This window comes from Corvus brachyrhynchos, unplaced genomic scaffold, assembly GCF_000691975.1.
Source record: "Corvus brachyrhynchos isolate BGI_N302 unplaced genomic scaffold, ASM69197v1 scaffold101, whole genome shotgun sequence".
Classification (NCBI taxonomy): Eukaryota; Metazoa; Chordata; class Aves; order Passeriformes; family Corvidae; genus Corvus; species Corvus brachyrhynchos.
This window is the reverse complement of record NW_008237239.1, coordinates 22,817,377-22,836,976: the sequence shown is the minus strand read 5'-3', so window position 1 is coordinate 22,836,976 and position 19,600 is coordinate 22,817,377. Positions and strand designations below refer to the sequence as shown.

The 19,600-nt window shown below is 43.9% G+C and overlaps 1 protein-coding gene across 1 annotated transcript in view; it reads right to left on the bottom strand.

The window, feature by feature from the left end:
- Positions 1–2,903: 2,903 nt before the first annotated feature.
- The window catches only part of ACBD3 (acyl-CoA binding domain containing 3), a 39,564-nt gene continuing 22,867 nt past the window's right edge, over positions 2,904–19,600 (bottom strand). Inside the window, exons 2-9 of the mRNA XM_017729612.1 lie at positions 19,567–19,598; positions 12,922–13,067; positions 11,753–11,893; positions 10,883–11,041; positions 9,286–9,460; positions 6,694–6,886; positions 5,773–6,057; positions 2,904–4,999 (exon numbers count right to left, since the gene is read on the bottom strand). Of these exons, the coding sequence (XP_017585101.1) occupies positions 4,788–4,999; positions 5,773–6,057; positions 6,694–6,886; positions 9,286–9,460; positions 10,883–11,041; positions 11,753–11,893; positions 12,922–13,067; positions 19,567–19,598 (1,343 nt within the window). The 3' untranslated portion in view covers positions 2,904–4,787. The remainder of the gene's footprint in view (positions 5,000–5,772; positions 6,058–6,693; positions 6,887–9,285; positions 9,461–10,882; positions 11,042–11,752; positions 11,894–12,921; positions 13,068–19,566; positions 19,599–19,600) is intronic.

Sequence of the window (19,600 nt, the reverse complement as noted above, 5' to 3'; positions counted from 1 at the left end):
TGTGCCTGGGGAAGCAGGCACAGCAGGAAAGGAGCTGCAAGCAGGCCTGGAGGGGGGGCACAGCGGCTCAGACATCCCTGGGGAAAGGGAGTGGTGACCTGTCCGGGCCAAGGGAATCGGCTTTTTCCACTCAGACCTGCTCCTCCATCAGGGGAGCACAGCCAAGGGGAATTTTTGCTCAAAGGCACAGTAAGGGATAACATCAAACCTCCTCCTGGGCACAGCACGGACCAGCTGCCAGGTCAGGTGAGAGCAGTGGCCATCACCCAGCAGCTGCTTCCTGAAAACAAACATGTAGGAAACCTGAAGTCCAACACAGAGGAAAACACTAAAGTGGAGGCTGAAATAAGAAATTATTCCTCCAAATCTGACTGCATGCCAGTGTTGAGCTCCCTGATTAAAAGGAGCAGGTTTCTCACCAGCTTCATGATGGAGAAGGTACAACATGAAAATAACAGGGGCCAGGAGAAGAATTTATTATAGAGAACCAGTGTTGCCTTGTTTTTCCTCATTCCTTGCAAGTTTCTTATTTTTAGGATAACAGATGATAACTTTGCAGATGCAATATCTATATTGCATGCCCATATCTATATCTTTACTAGTCCAAGTAGTTCAATATATTTCTTTAAGGCAGTCTGATGTTTCAATAAAACTTCTGATGTCCAAGTGGCAGATCTCAGATGAACGTATTTGGGGAAAGATTTGGGTTGGCATTTCATGCTTTGCTTAATCTTCCAGTACATGGTGGTGGGTGTAGCTGGGGTGTGAGTTTAGAAGTTTTATTTTTTAAAGCAATGGACCCAAAAGCAGGTGGTTGGCATTTGTAACCTGCCCTCTGAACTGGGCTCTGGGTGCGAGCTGAGCACACCAGAGCTCCAGGCCGGTATGCTGCTGTCACAGAGCACGGGACCAACGTTACCACAGGGACTTACACACCTGTGTGGCAAATAAAGCAATGATCCAGCCCTAAAATTTGTCCCTTTGTACTCTGCCTGTCTGCAGCGAGCAGGAGCAAAGGCACAGACAGGCTGGCTGTGAAAGCTGGAAGCTCCTGCTGCTGAGCTGGGTCTGCAAATGAACCAACAGCGGGAGCTGGGCTTAGGGACTGAACTGTTTGGGTGGGGAGGCGGAATGGGGGAGATCAGAGCAGAAATAGCAGGGGAGCAGCAGCTTGCATGAGAGAAACTGTAATTTCCAGGAATCCTGGGGCACATGTGTGTTCACCGGGCTCCTGCTCCAGCTGGCACCTCTGGGCAGTGGCACCTGTACGGAAGGTGCCGGCCCAGACGCCGCAGTGGGGGGCTGGGGCAGCCTAAGGTGGCAGAGGAAATCAAGGAAGAGGCAGGAGTGACAGAGCTCAAACCCTCCAGGAACATGAGTCCAATGGGATGGGAGGGATTAGAGTGGGCTTTTTCCAACTTCCCCGGTAGTCCTTGTGCTGGGACTGTAGTGGGGGGTGGAAAGAAAGGGATGCGGATTGCAGGATGAGGTACTCGAGAGAAGAGAGCTTCAAGCCTTCATATTTTGGATTAAAAAGGATAACAACTGTCCTGAGCTGTCAGTCTGGAGCATGGCTGGCACTTGGGGGGATACTTCACTTCTTTGTACTTCAACAGGTCTGTGCAGCCTCCTCTTACACCTCCTGAAGCAACGCACAAATAGGAGGAGCTTGAACGGCTGCCCTGCCCCTGAGGGCTCCTTCTAGAGCAGAGCCCCGAGTCTGATGTCCCTGCCATACCTCAATGCTGCACCCAGCTGCTCTGAATCACAGCGTCTCATCTGTGACTGACAAAGCAAAGCACAAGGCAGAAAGTGCCAAAAGCCAAGCGGTGGGAAGGACAGCAAAGAGGATAGGCAAAGGATAATTTCACAGAGCAGACAAGTGGCTTAAATTAGCAAGTTGTTTTGAGTGCACTGCTTATCCTTCTGGGACAGCAGAGGCAAGGAAGACCATGCTCGTTGTCTCCCACGAAAGTGCCTGGAAGAACCTGTTCTAACAATGGCTTTTCCCTGGGATTATTTAGCTTTTCTCAAAGGACCAGTGTATTCAGAACTGAGCTTTGTCAAGCTGTTGCTGCTGTAGCACCTGGAGTCACTGCCAGTGACTCTGTTCACAGTGTTTATAGGAATTCTCTGGTGGAAGGGAGCTGGCTAAAGAGAGCTGTGAGGAGCACAGTGCTTCCCTTTTAATTGGGGAAAGGGGAATTTATACATGCATGAGACAGGTAAAAGAGCTCAGCTGGGGCACGCTTGCTGCTGTAATTGCTTTGGCTTTCAATGCACTTGAACACTTAATGTGAAACTAGCTTGTAGCAGACCCAGACTACGGTACATCCAACAACTCAGCATCTTGCTTCTCATGCAAGTAGCACAGCACTTGCTTTGTTCTCTCTGAAGAGAATTCTGCTCCCCAGGTGAACTCTAGGACCAAACTAGTGCACATCCTGGCCTCAGCTCCACGACAAGCTACTTACCAGCAGCAGGTAAGCAGCAAAAGGAGATTCTGGCTGACACAGACCTCAGCATAACTTGCCTTTTGCCTCTAGGTCCTTGCTTTTCTTTTTGTTCAGTCTAAACCATGCATGGTCCTGTCTCTTGCCCTCTGGGTGAGGGATTTCAGGACTCTGTTGGAGGAGAGAGCTTACAGGTTTCAGCTGCCCACATCCAACCCCTTCTGCTACCCACTCAAAACCCAGAGATGATGCAGTTTAAGCTGGGCTCTTCCAGTATGGACAGGTGGCCCCATCCAGCGAGCCACTGACATTCCTGGGCAGTGCCTTTGACCACAGTGTGAGCACAGTGCTGAACCTCTGAATATGGGAGAGAGGATGACAAGCTTATCTTAGCTCAAGAGCCGTACACAGCAATGCCAAGGTTTGCAAATTAAGAAAAAGCCAACAGCATTACAGATAAATGTGTTTTAATTAGGATTAAATACTATCTCAAGGTATCTTGAAATCGCACTTGTACTGTACTATCAACAGCCAGAGGCAATAAAAAAAAAAGTCTGAAAACGTAGAAGTTCTAACATCCAACACATGACAGTAAGTGCTGCCATTTAAAGCGACAAACACCGCTCCCAAGAACAGATACTCTTAGAGGAAAAAGTTGTAACATTTTTGTATGGACAAAAAAAAAAAGTAATTTGAAGACCAGAAGAAATATATTAGTGCCTTCCTTTTTAAAAGGGTTTTTTTTTTGTTGGTTTTTTTTTTGCTTTTTTTTACATTAAATACAGTTTTCTTTAAAAGCAAGGTACTTTCTAAATTCATGGTTTATATACTGTATGTACACAAGAGCAGAACATTGTACAGTGTTTTTGGATAAAGCAGCACTAACTAGCTGTAAGCTGGTACGGTGTTGCTGACCCAAAAAGCAAGATGACAAGTTAAGCACTCTAGGAGAAGTATCTCCATGGTTGGTATGAGAAAAGTAAAGTATCATGTATGTACAAACTGACCATTCAAACAAACCCCGCCAACTCAACATCATTAGCCATGGAACTGCCCATGCTGCAGCTGATCAATGGAAGTCTGACTGCAAGCGCTGGTCTGAGACCCAAAGCAACCATTTCCTTTCAGTAACAAGGTGCATCACCCATGCAGAGAGCACTTGCACAAGTCATTATTGCAACATGTCCCCCCTGGGCTCCAGGGGGAGCGGATTCTTACTGCAGCCTCAAGCCAAGTAGCCACCTGTGGGTTTTTTGCACTATACAAAACACAAAATGCCCCAACCAAACCATATGAAATTGACATTAAAGCTACGTTAAGTATCTGTATGTGCACCTGGCCTTTCTGCCCACAGTTACAAATTAAAGCAGAAAGTTTGCACCCCACTATCACCAGTTCAGACTAAAATGGAGTGGCAGTGATTTCCATCATTAGTGCAACATTAACTCCTATACTCTATCAAAAGTGACTGACTGCTCTCCAGATGCACAACATGCGTATTCAGGTCTTACAAAACCAAATCAGAACATTGTGCAGAAAACTGGTTTCAAGTTTGTAGCCTTTTTTCTTTTTGTCTACCCCATTAAATTCAGGAGTAGTTTGTGTCCTGTTCAAAGTCAATTGCATCAAAAAATGACTTTTTTTATTCTAGGGCTAGCAGTGGGGAGAGATTAAGGTTCTTCTTGTTAATAGTACTTTTAAACATCATTCAGCTTACACCTTGGGAAGAGGTTATTTGCTGTACTTTCAGGACGTTGTTCACCCTTGTCTGAGACACTACACTGGTTTAAGGAACTGAATGTTTCTTCTTTGATGAGGACAGAAGTGAGACAACTTGTTTCTAAACTGCATAAACTTAAAAGTTTCAAGTTTTAATGGTGTAAAAAATCTGACATTCAATTACAGTTAAGAGAAACTTGCTACACAGCAAACTGCATCCAAATCTACCAGTTACTGATGGGACCTTTAAATTAACCATTAACAAGTTAGTCAAGGCATCCAGACCTGGAAACATCAGATCACTCAGCCAGTGAGCCAGCAACTCCCTCCCCCTTTTTCATGAGGCTTTAACAAGCGCAACTGATGTGACCTCAGCACTGGAGCCAACGACTCCAATCCCCAAAAAGGTTAGGGAGATCCTGTGTTAAGCCCAATGCAATATGCATTAGTGTCATGGAGCAGGAAGATCCCAGTGTCTACTTGTTAGAAGTTCACACAAATCATACAGATACAGACAGGATAAAACACAGACTCAAAAAGATCCATTATGCTTGAAGAAAATTCCAAATAAAATGACATCTTCTGCACAGCCCAGCCTCAGACACAGCCACACCTTTATCTAGTATAATAAACTCTGTAGTAAACTGTTTTTGACCTCCATAGAGAGTAGGAGTTGTCAAATTTAAGAAGATAAACTCCTCTCCCTGGGTACTGGTGGCTGCCAGCATACACTTCTTCGTGACAGTCTCGTCTGTACACAGGCACTATTTCATCTAGCTGAGGCTTGTTGGCATTCTTTTTGGCTTTTTCTTCACTGCTAGTATTTTCTGCAAGGGAAAAAAAAAGGGTGTCAGTGAACATGGGTGGATGCTTTACAAGAGAAAGTCAGACTAACCTCTAGTGGACAAGGCCCTCTTTGTTAGTTTAGGAATGAGAGGAGCCGCAGGGATTCCTACCAAGGCTGGGGCTGAAGCATTCAGAAGCAGGAAGATCACCAAACATGCTCACTTTATCATGATTTTTACAGTTTGATATTGAAACTCACCACACCCGTCTCCCCAGCACAGCCAGGTCAGTTTGTAGAGATGCCAAACTCCAGTTTTCAATAAGACAACCACCCTCCACTGATTACCACAGATTATTGGTATTGATACCCAGAAAGCCACTGCTTCCTAAGTCAGGGCAGCTCCTTCCAAGCAAATCACATGCTCATTTCAAAACATTTTTGTGGTGGTATGCTGGACTTCCCCACAGGCAAAGGCTGTGACCTGTGTCTCAGCCACCATGAGGACTTGCTCTCGGAAGCTGTTTTGCCGCAGCCTCGAGGAAACTTCCTGGCTAGAAACATCTCTTGAACAGCAGGATGGGATTTTTCCCAAGGTTTCAGAGCGCAGATCTGCTGTGCTCTACTATAGCACAGGTTTCAGTTTAGTTTACTGAATAGTTAACCTAGGAAAAGGATTTCCCCAGCCTCAGCTGCTTTAAAAACATGACTCCAGCCAGAGGGAAGCCAGGGAAAGTGGGAGATTACACACAAGACCATCCATGGGGACTTCCCTCACAGCAAACTCTGACAGTTTATACACATTAGCGTGCTTACCTTCCTCTTCCTCCTCATCATCACTGGACTCGCTGACATGCACACTGACTGCAGTATTAGGGGAGTCTGTCCATTCAAAATACACCCCAAAACCAATGTCATAATTGTCTGTAGCAAACTCCCAAAAGAGGTAAGACCCCTCTTCATGAGTTGGTACTCTGACTGTAACCACTTCTCCTCGGCCCACGGTGATCACAGAGTCTGCATCCTGACGGATTTTTTCCTTGAAGTCTTTTATCTGGGGTCGTGTCCACATGGACGGGGCAGCGATCACTGGGACAGAGTCTGGAGAGAGGGGAGGAAATACTCCAGTTAGGTTTTGTTTTAGATATTTATGCTGCATACTTAAATGTGCCTTAGGAGCACTGGAGGGCCCCAAGCATTAAAGTTGCTTCCAATTAATTTTGCAAGTCTCAACTCTGAAAAAATGTATTAAACAGTGCAAATTTAGTTGTAACACTACTAAATGCTACCAGTTCACCCATCCACCACATTTAAACCAACAGTGCTTATGCAGAAAAGCCTCAGAAGGCAAATGTACAGCTACAGGTGACAGGTCTGTATTGCACAGAACCCCTCACTTAGAAGGAACTTTAAACAGTTTTGACCCCAGTTCAAATAAAACTGAGCATACTTCTGCCCAGAACAGCTTTGTGCTAGAACTTTTATGCTCCTTTCCTTCAAGTCTAGAGTGAAAGGAGGCTCTGGATCCCATCAACTTGCTCCCTCCCCTCCCAAAGCTGAGCTTTGCCTTTGCAGTATTATTCTCCCATGAGAGACAGCAGCCCCAGGAATCAAATCTAGCTTTTCCACAGGCAAATGAAGCCAAACAAAGAACCACTGTAACCCCACTTAAGACACCTGAACCCTAAGAAAGGCTTTTGCTATTTATTTTTAATAAAGAAATTCAGCTAGTCCCACCTTTTGGTCCATTCTCCAGTGCTTCTTCCAAAGCCTCTGGATCCAACTCTTTTTCAGGGCTGTCTGCATGTGCACTGGCCTGCCCATTAATGGATGGGGTGTCCCCTGGGGCAGGGCTGTTCACCTTCGATGCAGTAGTCAGGGGTGTCCCTGTCGCTGCCACCACTGCATCCTGCTGCTTCTGTAAGGCTGCCTAAAACGACAGGAATTTAAGTCAAGTACAACCAAACCCTCACAAGATGCCAGTTTTACACCTTCCAGCAGAAGGTATAAAGACAATTTAAAGAGAAAACCTCTCCCTTCACCCCAGAAGAGGGCTTGACCCAAAAGACCAGAAGCAGCACACAGTAACCAGTTGCATCTACTCAGTACTACCAAGGGATGTGAAGTCACTTGCTTCTAGGCTCGTGGATATAACCTGAACAAAAAAATTCAATTTTCAAATTAATTAGGGTACACACAATACTCTTGCACTTAACTATGGAAGTTTTTCATTCCTATAACATTTCTTTCAAAGTTGGAAGTGTGGCTTGTTTGCTGGAATTTTTTTTTGCTGGCTGGAAGGGTTCCACCCAGCCTGAGCTCATCCAGGTCTAAAGAGAGCTGAGGATTGAAAGTCTACTAGCTACTTGTCAATTTATGAGTTAAACAGAGAACTCTCTGAGAAGAGCAACTTCCCTGTCCCTCGTTATCAGTCCAGAGAGACAACAAAGGCTTTTTTTTGGGACAGGGAAAAGATAAAAGCACCACTCTTTAAAGGATAACCTAGCAATCACAAGATTTTGATGAACAAGTGCAATATAGGTATCCTGCAGGAATATGAAGACAATATAGAAAAACATCAGATTTCAAATTTAAGCAATTGCAGAGATGCTGTCCAGATTTCACTTTCTACTACAGCAGTTTTGTGCACCGAGAGAGTCATGTGGTGTGAACTTTTCTACAAAACTATTGCACACAGCCTTTCCAAAATTAATTGCATCAGAAGCTGATCTGTAAGCAGAACAGCACTTTCTGACTGCACTAACAGATCCCAATGCAGCTGAGTCACAGGCATCCAAATGAAGTATTCCTTGGAAGTGTTAGGGAAGCTACATGAGGGAAGTCCAAAGAAACTATAACAGGGCAGGAAGTCTCTGCCTTTCTTACACCACTTCAGCTCCATCCAATCATGGTTTGGCTTGGAAGGGAGCTATAAAAATCATCTAGTTCCACACCCCTGCCATGGGAACAGACACCTTCCACTAGACCAGGTTGCTCAAAGCTCCATCAAATCTGTACATGAACACTTCCTGGGATGGGACTTCCACAGCTTCTCTGGGCAACCTGTGCCAGTGTCTGACCACCCTCACTGTAAAAAAAAAAAGTCCTCCTTATGTTCAATCTAGACCTACACGCTCTCAGATTAAAACCTTTGCCCCTCATCCTGTCACTACAGGCCCTGGTAAAAAGGTCTTTCTTCATGTTTCTTATAAACCTCCTCTAGGTACCGAAAGGCTGTAGTGAGGTTTCCCCAGAGCTTCTTTTCCAGCCTGAACAAGCCCAGCTCTCTCATATTGTCTTCATAGGAGAGGTGCTCTGGCCCTGTGAGCATCTTTGTGGCCTCCTCTGGACCTGCTCCAACAGGTCCATGCTCTTCTTGTGTTGGAGACCCCAGAGCTGGATGCAGCACTCCAGGCAGGGTGTCATGAGAGCAGAGCAGAGCAGAGCATCACCTCTATCCCTCTGCCTTCTGGCCACACTTGTTTTCCTGCATCCCAGGACATGATTGACTTCCTGGGCTGCAGAAGTCCACTGCCAGCTCATATCCAGTGTTTCATCCACCAGCCCAGCTCTGCTCTCAACCCATTCAACCCCAAGTCTGTACCAATACTGGGGAGTGCCCAGACCTGACCCAGTGCAGGGGCCTTGTTGAACTTCATGAGGTTCACATGGCTCCCCTTTTAGGACATTTCTTTGCTGAGGGCATCAGCCTCAACACAATACAAATGACATAACAGGAAATTAGTTACTGAAGTTTAGGTCTTTAGCTCAAGGACAAACCTCAGGCTGGCAGCCACAGTCTGTCTCCCACTCAAACCACAACCAGCTTATCGCAGGCAAGCAACTTCATCAGGTCAGACAACAGGTGCAAAAGGAGAGAGAAGTCAGCAGTGCTCAGGCTGGCAGGGAGGAGCAATCTCCAGCAGTGCTGCTACAGTGATGTGCATGCACGCTGAGCTAGGAACACAGGGCTGACCACAGCCTGCTGCTGCGCACAGACCTCCAGGAAGAGTCACCTGAAGAGGTTTGTTCATGCTCACATGCACTGGTACGTCATTAAATTACACACACACATCACCAGTGCTGCAGCAGAGCACTTCACATTTGGTCTCCAACAATAACATTGCACCAAGTCATTAGCAAAGATTGCTCAGAATTTTCTTAATTAACAGCTGCTTCAGAAAACTACTCCAAAAGATGAAACAAATAAAGGGGCTTTAGTGTTTGAATCTGAAGCAGCACTAGTCACTATGACAGTAGCTCTCCTTGTGGCAATTATCTTTTCAAGGCGATAACAGCAGACAAGTTAACGCATCCCAGTGACCATACCTGCTGCTGTGCCAGCTGGACCTGGTAGAGCTGCTGCATGTACTGCTGGTAGTGCTGCTCCTGGAGCTGCCGGATGAGGATCTGCTGCTGCTCGTAGTTGCCGGGATACTGCTGGGCCGCGTACTGCTGGAACTGCACGGCCGTCTGCGAGTTCAGCGCTGCCATGATCTGCTGCCTGCGGGGGAAGCACAGCCCGGCGTTACCAACAGCTCAGGGCACTGGGGAAATCCCTGCACTTCACTGCTTTGGGGCCACTTCAAGCATTTCATTCCATTCCTGCAAAACCCAGGTGAAATCAACCTACGTATGTAACGGACCAGAACCCACAGCTAATGCAAATGTGAGTTCTGCCTAAAAATACGCTGAGAACCTAAAGAAGGGAGCAACATTTTCCATTTGATGTTTGGAAACATCAAATGTTAAAACAACAAGAGCTCTTACATAATTCTCAATCTGTAGTCTGATAAAGAGGTAGTGCTATAAAAAACCCACATGACTGAATTTCTCAAACAAGCAAAGGAAAAAAATCTACATATGCTTTTTCCAGAAACCACTCTTCCAGCAGACCTGCTAAAAATATTGGTAAGAACAAACCTGCTGTGGCACAGCACACCAATGCTTTTTGGTGAATCTAAGAAAAACACATCACATTACTATCTTCGTTTCCCTGGTCAGTATGCAAACAAGTATGAAAAACATGACTGACAGTGGCCTAATTCAGGAACAACAAAAAAAATGCTGCCATATGAGGCATCTGCATCTCCAGCAAACTCAACTGCTGAAACTTTAAGAGGAACACATGGGTTACATATGCACAGGCTGTTTTTCTCCTCTCTCCAAAGAACTAAGAGAAACTCTATGGTAAAATGACTAGACAGATCCAGGGCCTGTCTCACGTTACATTCTTCAGTGACCAGCTATCAATGTTTCAGAGGAAGGAAGAAGTATCACACAATTGCAAGAAAAATTCTTTCCTTCCCACTCTTCTTCCATCCCCAAAAATTATGTTCTAAAGCATCAGTATTAGACTGGTCTAATATACCAAGGAGCAAGATTTACTGCTCTTCAGCAAACTGTGACCAGTTTAGATATACTTGGTATCCACATTCCTTTTCTGTCTAAACTCTTTTATCTCTGTAACCTGCTATGCCCTCTTAATACACAACTCCCATTCATGTAAAAAACCCCCTCAACTTCAAGGCGTACCACACTTCTTGCTACTTAGCACTGTGCAACACCTTCTACTGTATATGTTAATTTATGTCTGTCTCTTACACTCCTCTGGCTCTCACCATGTTAAACAAGCAGTAAAACTTGAGGTTTAATTATTTGCTCCCTTCTCAAAACCACTACATAGCAAGCACAGGATCTACTTCAGAGACACCCCCTGCAAAGACATTTTTATTGTGGAAAATAGTTGCTGACTGATGTGGAACAGCTTTACTATTCTCCTAAATATCACGTGTGCAAAGCCAGATCTGTGTTTTCAGCATCTGGATGCGATGGGAACAATGAAATATAATTAGAACTGTATATTCCTTGTCTCAAGTGCAAGGCAGTTATTTTCTTTGAAGTGTTGTTTGTTTCCACTACTCACTTCTGCTGTTCCATCCGAAGTCGTTCCTCCTCTATTCTCCTCCTCTCCTCTTCTTCCCTTCTCAGTCTTTCCTCTTCTTCTCGCCTCCGTTTTTCTTCTTCCTTTTGTAACCGCTCCCGCTCCTCCTCTTCACGCCGCCTTCGCTCTTCCTCTTCTCTTCTGCAACATCCACTCAATAAGCCATTTCAGCATTCCTACAATCCTAGGATGAGTTCTTTTCAACATGCTGCAACCTGCCTTTTGCCTGCCCAGTGAGGCTTTTTGTTTGGTATCATCTCCTCACACTTAAACGGGCCTGGAGAAGTGTCTTACCGGACACACGAAAAAACCACATCACTGCACTCAGCAGCACGAGAAGGGGAGATTCTGTGTTACAATTTGATATTCATGCTAACCTGTTACTGTGCTACCTGTAGCAGAGAGCAGCAGAAAAAGCTGCCTGGAAGCTTTAAACATATCTTCCAAGCTTTAGCACATGTTCAGTAATGATGTGGGTATCATGGTTTAATAATCACATCTGGAAGCAATAATAAGACAGCCTTTGTCAAGCTGCTAACCCATATTAGGAGTTTAAAGTTTAATATAATTTAAAACCTGACAATTTAATGTTCTCTGTATATTTAGTCCACAGACGTTTTGTGAAGCAGCTCTTCTTAAGCAGATAACAGTATCAGCAAAATTTTTAAAACTCCTAAACAACTGCTCACTACTGGCAAAGTAATAAGGCTTAAAGAGATCAAATGATACCACAGCCACCTACACTTCAAGCATTTCCCTTCCCAAGACAACTCCAACCTAAGCTGTGATACCGTCCACAGGCCAAGAGTTACACATTTCATAGATACCAACATCAAAGCACCCAAATGTTACCTTTTCTTTTCTTGCTCTTCTTTCTCTATCTTGTGGGAAGTGACATATGTCGAGAACAAGTGGCAGCACCTATGCAGGAGCTTGACAAATTCTGTCATAGCTTTTTGCTTTGACATGTTTCCAAGGGCAGCCCATTCCTTCCTGAGAGAGAGAAATCAGCTGAAATAACAGACTGAACTCTTTTCAACCCAGTTGTGAGCTCTGACAGCCCAGCAAAGAAAGAAAAAGTTGGGCGACTGGGAACCAAATTTTATCATGTGCAGTTTCAGAGAACCAACAGCTTCTTCCCAAAGACAGTAAAATGTTCTCTTCTGCCTGCAAAAGAGCCACTCTTTCAAAGAGAGATAACTCAGCTCTTACATGAAATCTCATACATCCCATCAACCCTACTTTGAATGCTGAACTATGTCCAAAAACTTCCCAGCTACAAGTGAATCTAAAGTATTTTTTTAACCTCCTTCCACTCCAGTTTGTGGAAAAAAAAAGTATACATTTTCCTGAAAGAAAAAACACAGTGACAACTATTGATTACAGCACTTCAGTTAGTTGAAAGAAACAGCCTTGTTCTTCCTAAGAAAAACTGCATCCATTTGTGCAAAAGCAGTGTACTGGACCCATCTCAGAGAAGCCACTGCTGTGTTGCACATTGCCTTCACTCTAGAACACTAAAAAGAGCAACAATGAACATGAGAAGTACAGCCTGAGCTGCAAGCAACACAAGAGACATACCTGAGACTTCCCATGTCTCATAAAATATTTACTCAGAGTTTGAATCCATCAGGTATCTGACTTCAGAAATTATCTTTGGTGTTGGGACAAGCTATGGCAAATGCTTCTACCACTGGCAAAAGGCTTGGCCAGCTGTAACCATGGTGTGGAGTCTGGATGAAACAGGGGCCTGCACATTAATGCATCTTAAACTTCTATGAGAAACTGGACTGTCAGCACAGCAGCTTCTAGCATGGTTGAAAAAAAATCCCAAACAATCTTCTGTTCATTCCTGTACTGAACTGTGACTCACACTTCTAAGATGTACTTAAAGAGGCCACTTTCACTTTCCACTAGCATAGACACACTGGAGATAACCCACATACTTGTAGAAATTGGATGATGTTATCTTCACCCAGGAAAAGCAGAGTTAAGACCAACAAAAGCACCTGCCCTTTTACCTTCTATCATTGCCCAGCACATCAAAGAATCCAACTTCAGGGCAAGTGTCAGGGTTGTAAGGTCCCAGCAGAACCTGCTTGTGCAGTGCCACAAGTTTGAGCTTTTCTTCATATGTTGGATGAAAGGCTTTGCCATCTTTTTCTGTAGGAAAAAAAAGAAAATTTCACTGTTGTGACTAATTAAGCACAGAATAGGAATGAGGATGTTGCATAACCATTACCATGATTTTCACCATTAAAAAAAAAGAAAAAAAAGTTAAAAAGTCAAGTCACAAAAGGTTAGACAAATTAAGTCAGTTCTATTTAAATAAAATACAGATCGGTCCAGAAGAAACACATCTACTTCAGCTAATGAAAACTTCAGTGCAGAGTGCTTTGCATCCCACTATCTAGAGTCAGCCTTAGTGAGTCAGTTATCACATAAATATTTACATTAATTTGTTGAACGTCACACTATATGGATCTGGATCTCCGAAATATTTAAAAACCTTAACTGAATTCAAGTGTGTCTGCCAAGTCTACTCTAGTGTGCACAGGAAGGATTTTCCATAAAGAAACACATGATGTTAACTTTATAAATTGCTCTCCTTTCACGCTCTTCACATTGATGAAAGCTGAACAACCAAGGCTGAAGGCAAGGAAAACTCCAGAGAGGAAAAATTAAGAGTCAAGGAGAGTAGGAGAGCTTTCCCTGAGGGAATACAATTGCTGCCCTTGGCCAAGGCAGCTGGAATAGCCCCTCACAATGAAAAGCCTTGCAGCTGACTCCATCAGCACAAACACATACAGTGAACTCTGACAATAAGAAGGCAACATAAGCCTGAACATGTTCCAGTGGCTCCACAGGAACATCTTCTGAAGCATTCTCAGTTAGATTCCAGCACGCTTTTACTGGTAAGAAGATACTTGCATTGATTTAAAATGATATATGAATTACTCAGCTAGGACTTACTTCAGCACATTTAAATTGTCAAAACAAATCAAAGAAACAGGGATTGCTGTATGTGACTACACTGCTCATTAAGAAAAAGACATTTTTCTTGAAGAGGAAAACAAATAAATAAGCACCATCTCCTTTTGGAAGGGCTGAAAAGAGAAAGCTACTACCAGAGGTAAAAGACTGTCACTTCCCATGACTGCACGGCTCTCCGTGTAATTGGGAGCTGGAGACAAAGATGACGCTCATTCCCAGTTCTCCTTTGGAGCAAGTTGTTTACAGCCCCAAACTGAACAGTCCACACCTAAATTTCAGGCTGATACACACTGCAAAATTGCTTGGCTGACACTTGTGAACAGTTATTAACAGGAAAAGAAGCAAATACTTCTGGAAATCAGACACAATCCCAGCAGCAAAGTGCTTGCAGATCACAGCAAGACACTATTTTTGACAGAGAAAGTTCAGTAGATTGCTGGACTTACTCAGCTGAGACATCACAAGGAACCACTACATGCATGCCATTTGTTTTGAAGCCACAATCAAATGATTAGGAAGGCAAACATTTAATTACTTATTATCCATTCCTAGAAGTTCCTATCTCTCTTGCAGAATTTCAAGTATTTGCTCTTGTCCCAGTGTCACACAACCTTACAGCAAATATAGCTGCCAGCTTCACAAACAGAAGCCTTTCTCCACAAAAATATCTACTTCCAAAAATATCTGGTGGGGTAGAAAGTGGGGGGCAGGGCATGTAAAAACTGAACCAGAGTCTACTCAGTGTTATACATTGAAAGGACAAGAGGCACCTGACACAAACTGAAGTACAGGAAATGCCACTTAAGCATTTTTTGTGGTGTTTTGTTTGTTTGCTTTAAGTTGGTTTTTTTTATGATGTTGTTTTTGTTTTTTTAAACTGAGAGCGATGGAGCACTGGAACAGGTTACCCTGAGAAGTTTTTATGTCTCCATGATTGGAGATGTTCAAAACCCAAATGGAGACAGTGCCATGAAGCCTGAACTGAAAAGGAGGGCTAAACCTGACAATCCCCAGCAGTCCCTTCCCACCCCACGTTTGTGATCCTTAAGGGATGCAAATCACCTCAAGCTTTCAACTCCTGCTCTCAGGCCTTCCAAAGAGCCTCTCTGTTTTTCCTCAATTCTTCACACTTCACACTCAACTCAGAATTTACTTATTAGGTAACAAGCACTTCCATTAGCCTCAATAAACAGCATGTACTTTTAAGCAATACTTAATATCCTGGGGCAGTGTGCTACAAAGCAAGTCAATTGACAAAGGTACTACACTGAAATTCTGCCAGGCTTCTGAGCAAAGTGTGGTTCTCAAGGGGGTCCCTATAGCACAGTTTACTTTTCACAACCTGTGTACCTGTATCTGTCTGGCAAAACACACAGCTATTTGCTGTACTAACCTGCTACCTAAGCCAGATAACATCATCAGGATTTGAACTCACTCCTGAAGAGAGTTAAAGGGAAAAACCCTTCATTTCCCATTCAATGCACAGCACATCTGCATTTTCACAGAACAGAGAAGTCAGACCTCATGCCCTAATTACTGAGAGAAGCCAAAATCTGCATTTACAAAGAATGGTGACCCAAGGGAAGAACAACAAACAAGCTAAATAAGAGAGGGAACGAGACAGAGGAGCAAAACACAAGACAGGCTTTCAGTGACTTGTAGATAATGTAGCTTAGAAGCAAATTATCAGAAAAACACTTGCAGCCAGTCAGTGAAGTTAAGTTTCATACTATTTTGCAGTTAAACTCTACAGCATGAGCCACACTGTACAATCATCCCAAGGATTTGGAATTGTTGGTGTTTAAATGAACCAGAGGACCTGAACTCGTCTGTGAAGTCAAATATGCCAAAAGGAGCATTAGTGTGTCTAGACAAGTACAAGTGCCAAATGTATGCAAGCATCCGTGAATGCACCATTTCAGCAGGCATTACCCACACACCTCATACGGCTGTCGGGAAGTGGGAGAACATCAAAGAGCTCCAGGGAACATACTGAGAAATCCAAAGGACCTGCACAGCAGTAGTACAGCAAATGTGCAACCTTCCCTATGCCACTGGTACCCCTGACCCAACAAGGCCAGGAAGGCACTCAGTTTTCAACCACAACAGAAAGATGAAGCTGTTACTAGTAATGAGAGGGGCTTTTGTCACTATGTGGCACTGTATTATTGACATGAATTGATAAAAACCCACAAGTTTAGACACAAAGGAGTTTAAGAAATATGCTTAAGAGACTGCATTGTGCAAGACACTTTTAGTCCAGGGTAACTTCAGCTTTTCTCCCCCTGTAAGAAACATGGCACACCATGCTGCACATTCCACGCCAACTTCACCTACCGCACCCACTCTAAATGCCTGATTTCCTTGGGACAGCATTCAGTTGAGTCATCTAGAAGCAGCTAGAAAACAGTTTGTGAAGTGTGATTTTTCACCTCATAGCTTTAGAAGCAGAAATCACATATGTTAATTCTATTCATTTGCAAAGTTTTAATGAGCGAGACCAAAACTGAGAAGTGTAAGGACTGAACTGCTGCCTGCAGATCCCAGTACACCCTTACACTCCTAATCCTCCTCTCCTGCAAGTGTGTTCTGCATCAACAGAAGAATTACTGACTGGCCCTTCCAATTAAATATGATCAAAGCTCAACTTCACAAATGTAGATACATTATAGAGGTTTTCATATTCTTGAAAACAAGAGCCTACTTAACTTAAGCATTACAATCATGCCATCAAATTAGTGCCCAAAAAAAAGAGGTCAAACAATTAATTGAGAATGATGTTCTGCTGAGGCTGAAGATGCATTCTTGTTAGGATAAGAGGAAATAACTCAGAGCAGTCAAAGAAAATTAGAGTACTTAACATTCCAGGAGAGCTTTTAGATACCAAAATGATATGGTTTGTGTACTGTCTGCTCAGATGTGCTGCACTGCAAATCACTTTAGACAGTGCACGAACACTTCAGGGACTGTCATATATTGAAGGTTGGCTGCATTGGTATTTCAATGACAGGATGTGGAAAACAACAAAGCCAGGCTGATCCTGGGAGAGATTTGCTGGCAGAGCTATGCAAGCCACCCTCTCCTGCTTCAGGACAGAGCTTGAACAGGTTACCTTCACTGGCATAACCTGTACCAAGCAAGCAGAATAAGCCATCAGAGACACTTCTACTGTGCCAGTTGCCCCAGGGCTCACAATTACAGGCAGTCCTAGAGATAAAGAAATGTACAATGACTGTAACATGACTGTTCTCCACTGCACACTGGATCCAGCACAGTGGAGCAGCTTCTTAATGGCAGCCAAAATGCTGCTTGACCTGCACTAGGCTTAACAGAGCAGGAAGGGAGAGAGTGAATAAGGGAAAGAAGGCTCTTGTTTCCCACAGAAAAATGTACTGGAACATGGTTACCATCTATTTTCTATGCCTCTGTTACTCTGAAAAGCTCTCTTCACAAGCCATAATGAATGTTAAAAAAAAAAAAGATAGTGCACATCTCCAGCACAGCCTAAGGCCTGACAGTGAAGTGACCCAGGGTGAAGCATTTTAGATCTGCTTTAGATTTGTCTTTATCAGAGACAGAATAAAGTAGCTTTTGAGTCTCTTTAATATCCTAGCCTAGTTTCTGTCGTGCTTTGCACATTGTTTACACACACGCTCATCCTGTCTTGTCTCTGAGCAATTCTGTTACCTGCATTATGCCACCACTGACAAGTACTAGCAGTCATTGTAATAAGCAAACTCGAAGTATTTTGATCAGATTCAACTTCCCTTGGAAGAAAGTACACCCTGAGCTACAAACAACTCAGGCTGCACACTGAAGCAGAAAAGACGCTGCTTAACTATCAGCGGAGTTTTTAGAAGAATGGTCAGAAACGAGGTCTCAGCACTGACCTATTAATATGGGGCACCCTTCAGATAGATGTATGGCCTCTGGAAGTACAGGAGGAATCCCTGTTTGCTCCTTGGCATGCACGGGGCTGCTAACCAAGTATGCCCACTCGCACAGTTGTTCTAACAGCAGATGCATGAAAATAATTTGGAAACGAGACCACTTATTTTTGGAGCTGCGCAGATACAGAACAAGCCGGCAGAATCAGTAACCCAAGTATTACAAGCTCCTGTAGCTCCCCATCAGATCTATAAATAAAAATCTTCGTGTTATGTCACTTTCAGGAAGAAATCTACAGATGAAATGATGGCCAATGACTCTGAGTGAGTTATTCCAGCCATAAGGATAAAGAAACAAGGTTTTCACTGGAAAGACTGACAATACAATTGAATGGGGAAAATTCTCCTCTTACGAGCAAATCCTTGAGTTACAAGAAATTGCAGAAGGCTAAAAAAGGAGTGGGAGTAAGCTAAAACGTCGATATTAAGTTTTGATTAAAAAGACAGCAACAAAAAAAAACATTGCTAAGACAGTACAAGGCAAGGAACTGGAACCTACACACAAGTAACACCCCACAGACTTCACCATTCAAGAGGAGATAAAGTCAGAACATAAATTCTGTTAAAACATGTGATATAATAGATATAGGTTATTGCTTATCTACATAGCAGTAATACAGATTAAGTCATTCACAGCACTTTTGCGCTGTAAACACAGGTTCCTGTAGAATATTCAACCCAAGACAGAAGAAGACCACAGCTGACTGAGACAAGGAACTTGCTACTGCAGAGACATTTCTTTCTGCACCATTAAACAAAATCAGAACTCTTTTAAGCAACTTCTTTTACAGAAAGGAGAAAGAGACATTAAGTACAATGCTTCCACAACCTGATAACCTATGATAAAAGAGGAAAAAAAATATAAGATCTTACAATCTCTTACTTTTTTTACAGCTTAAAAAAGTAATACCTCTGTATATTAGCATGCTAACAAAATAACTGCTTTGTGGAAGGGCATCAGAACAGAGTCAAAGAACCAGGGCTTAAGAAAACTGCTTAGAGCCTTACATGCTCCTAACAGCTAGCAGGTGCAGGTCAGCCAGTGTGAAGGAAAGACAACTTTGTCCTTCCAGCAGCATTTCCACCGGCCAGCAGTGCTTGCTCTTAGAAGAGGCAACCTCTCTGGGAGGTCATCTAGCAATTGACTGCCACAAGACTGACCTTTCCAAGTGCAGAGCTTGCCTTCCCTAGTGCAGGCATGTGGCTGGGCTCCCTGCTCCACCTGAAGCAGTGTGTGCTTGAGAGCCACGGGAGTGACACATCGCTGAAACGTGCTCGATGCAGTGAGCATAGCTCTTCCCCCAAAACACCACAGCCCACTTCCCCCTCCGGAGGAAACCAAGTGTGGCCAGCTAACTCCAGCTTCCCACAGAAGCAAACCTGGCTGCAGGGGATCCCGGGAAAAACACTCCAGGTCTACACCCCAGGTATTCTGTGGCTACCTGCTGGAGTCATGGCGGCACACAGAACCATAGAATCATCTAGGTTGGAAAAGATCTCTGACAACATCGACTCCCAGCTTATGACCGAACACCACCATGTCAACCGGACCATGGCATGGAGTGCCACGTCCAGTCCTTCCTTAAACACCTCCAGGGACAGTGACTCCACCACCTCCCTGGGCAGCCCATTCCAATGTCCAATCACCCTTTTTGTGTAGAAATTCTTTGTAATGTCCAACCTAAACTTCCCCTAGCGCAGCTTAAGGCTGTGCCCTCTCGTCCTGAAGCAGCACAGCCAGCCCTGGAGCTGGCATGCT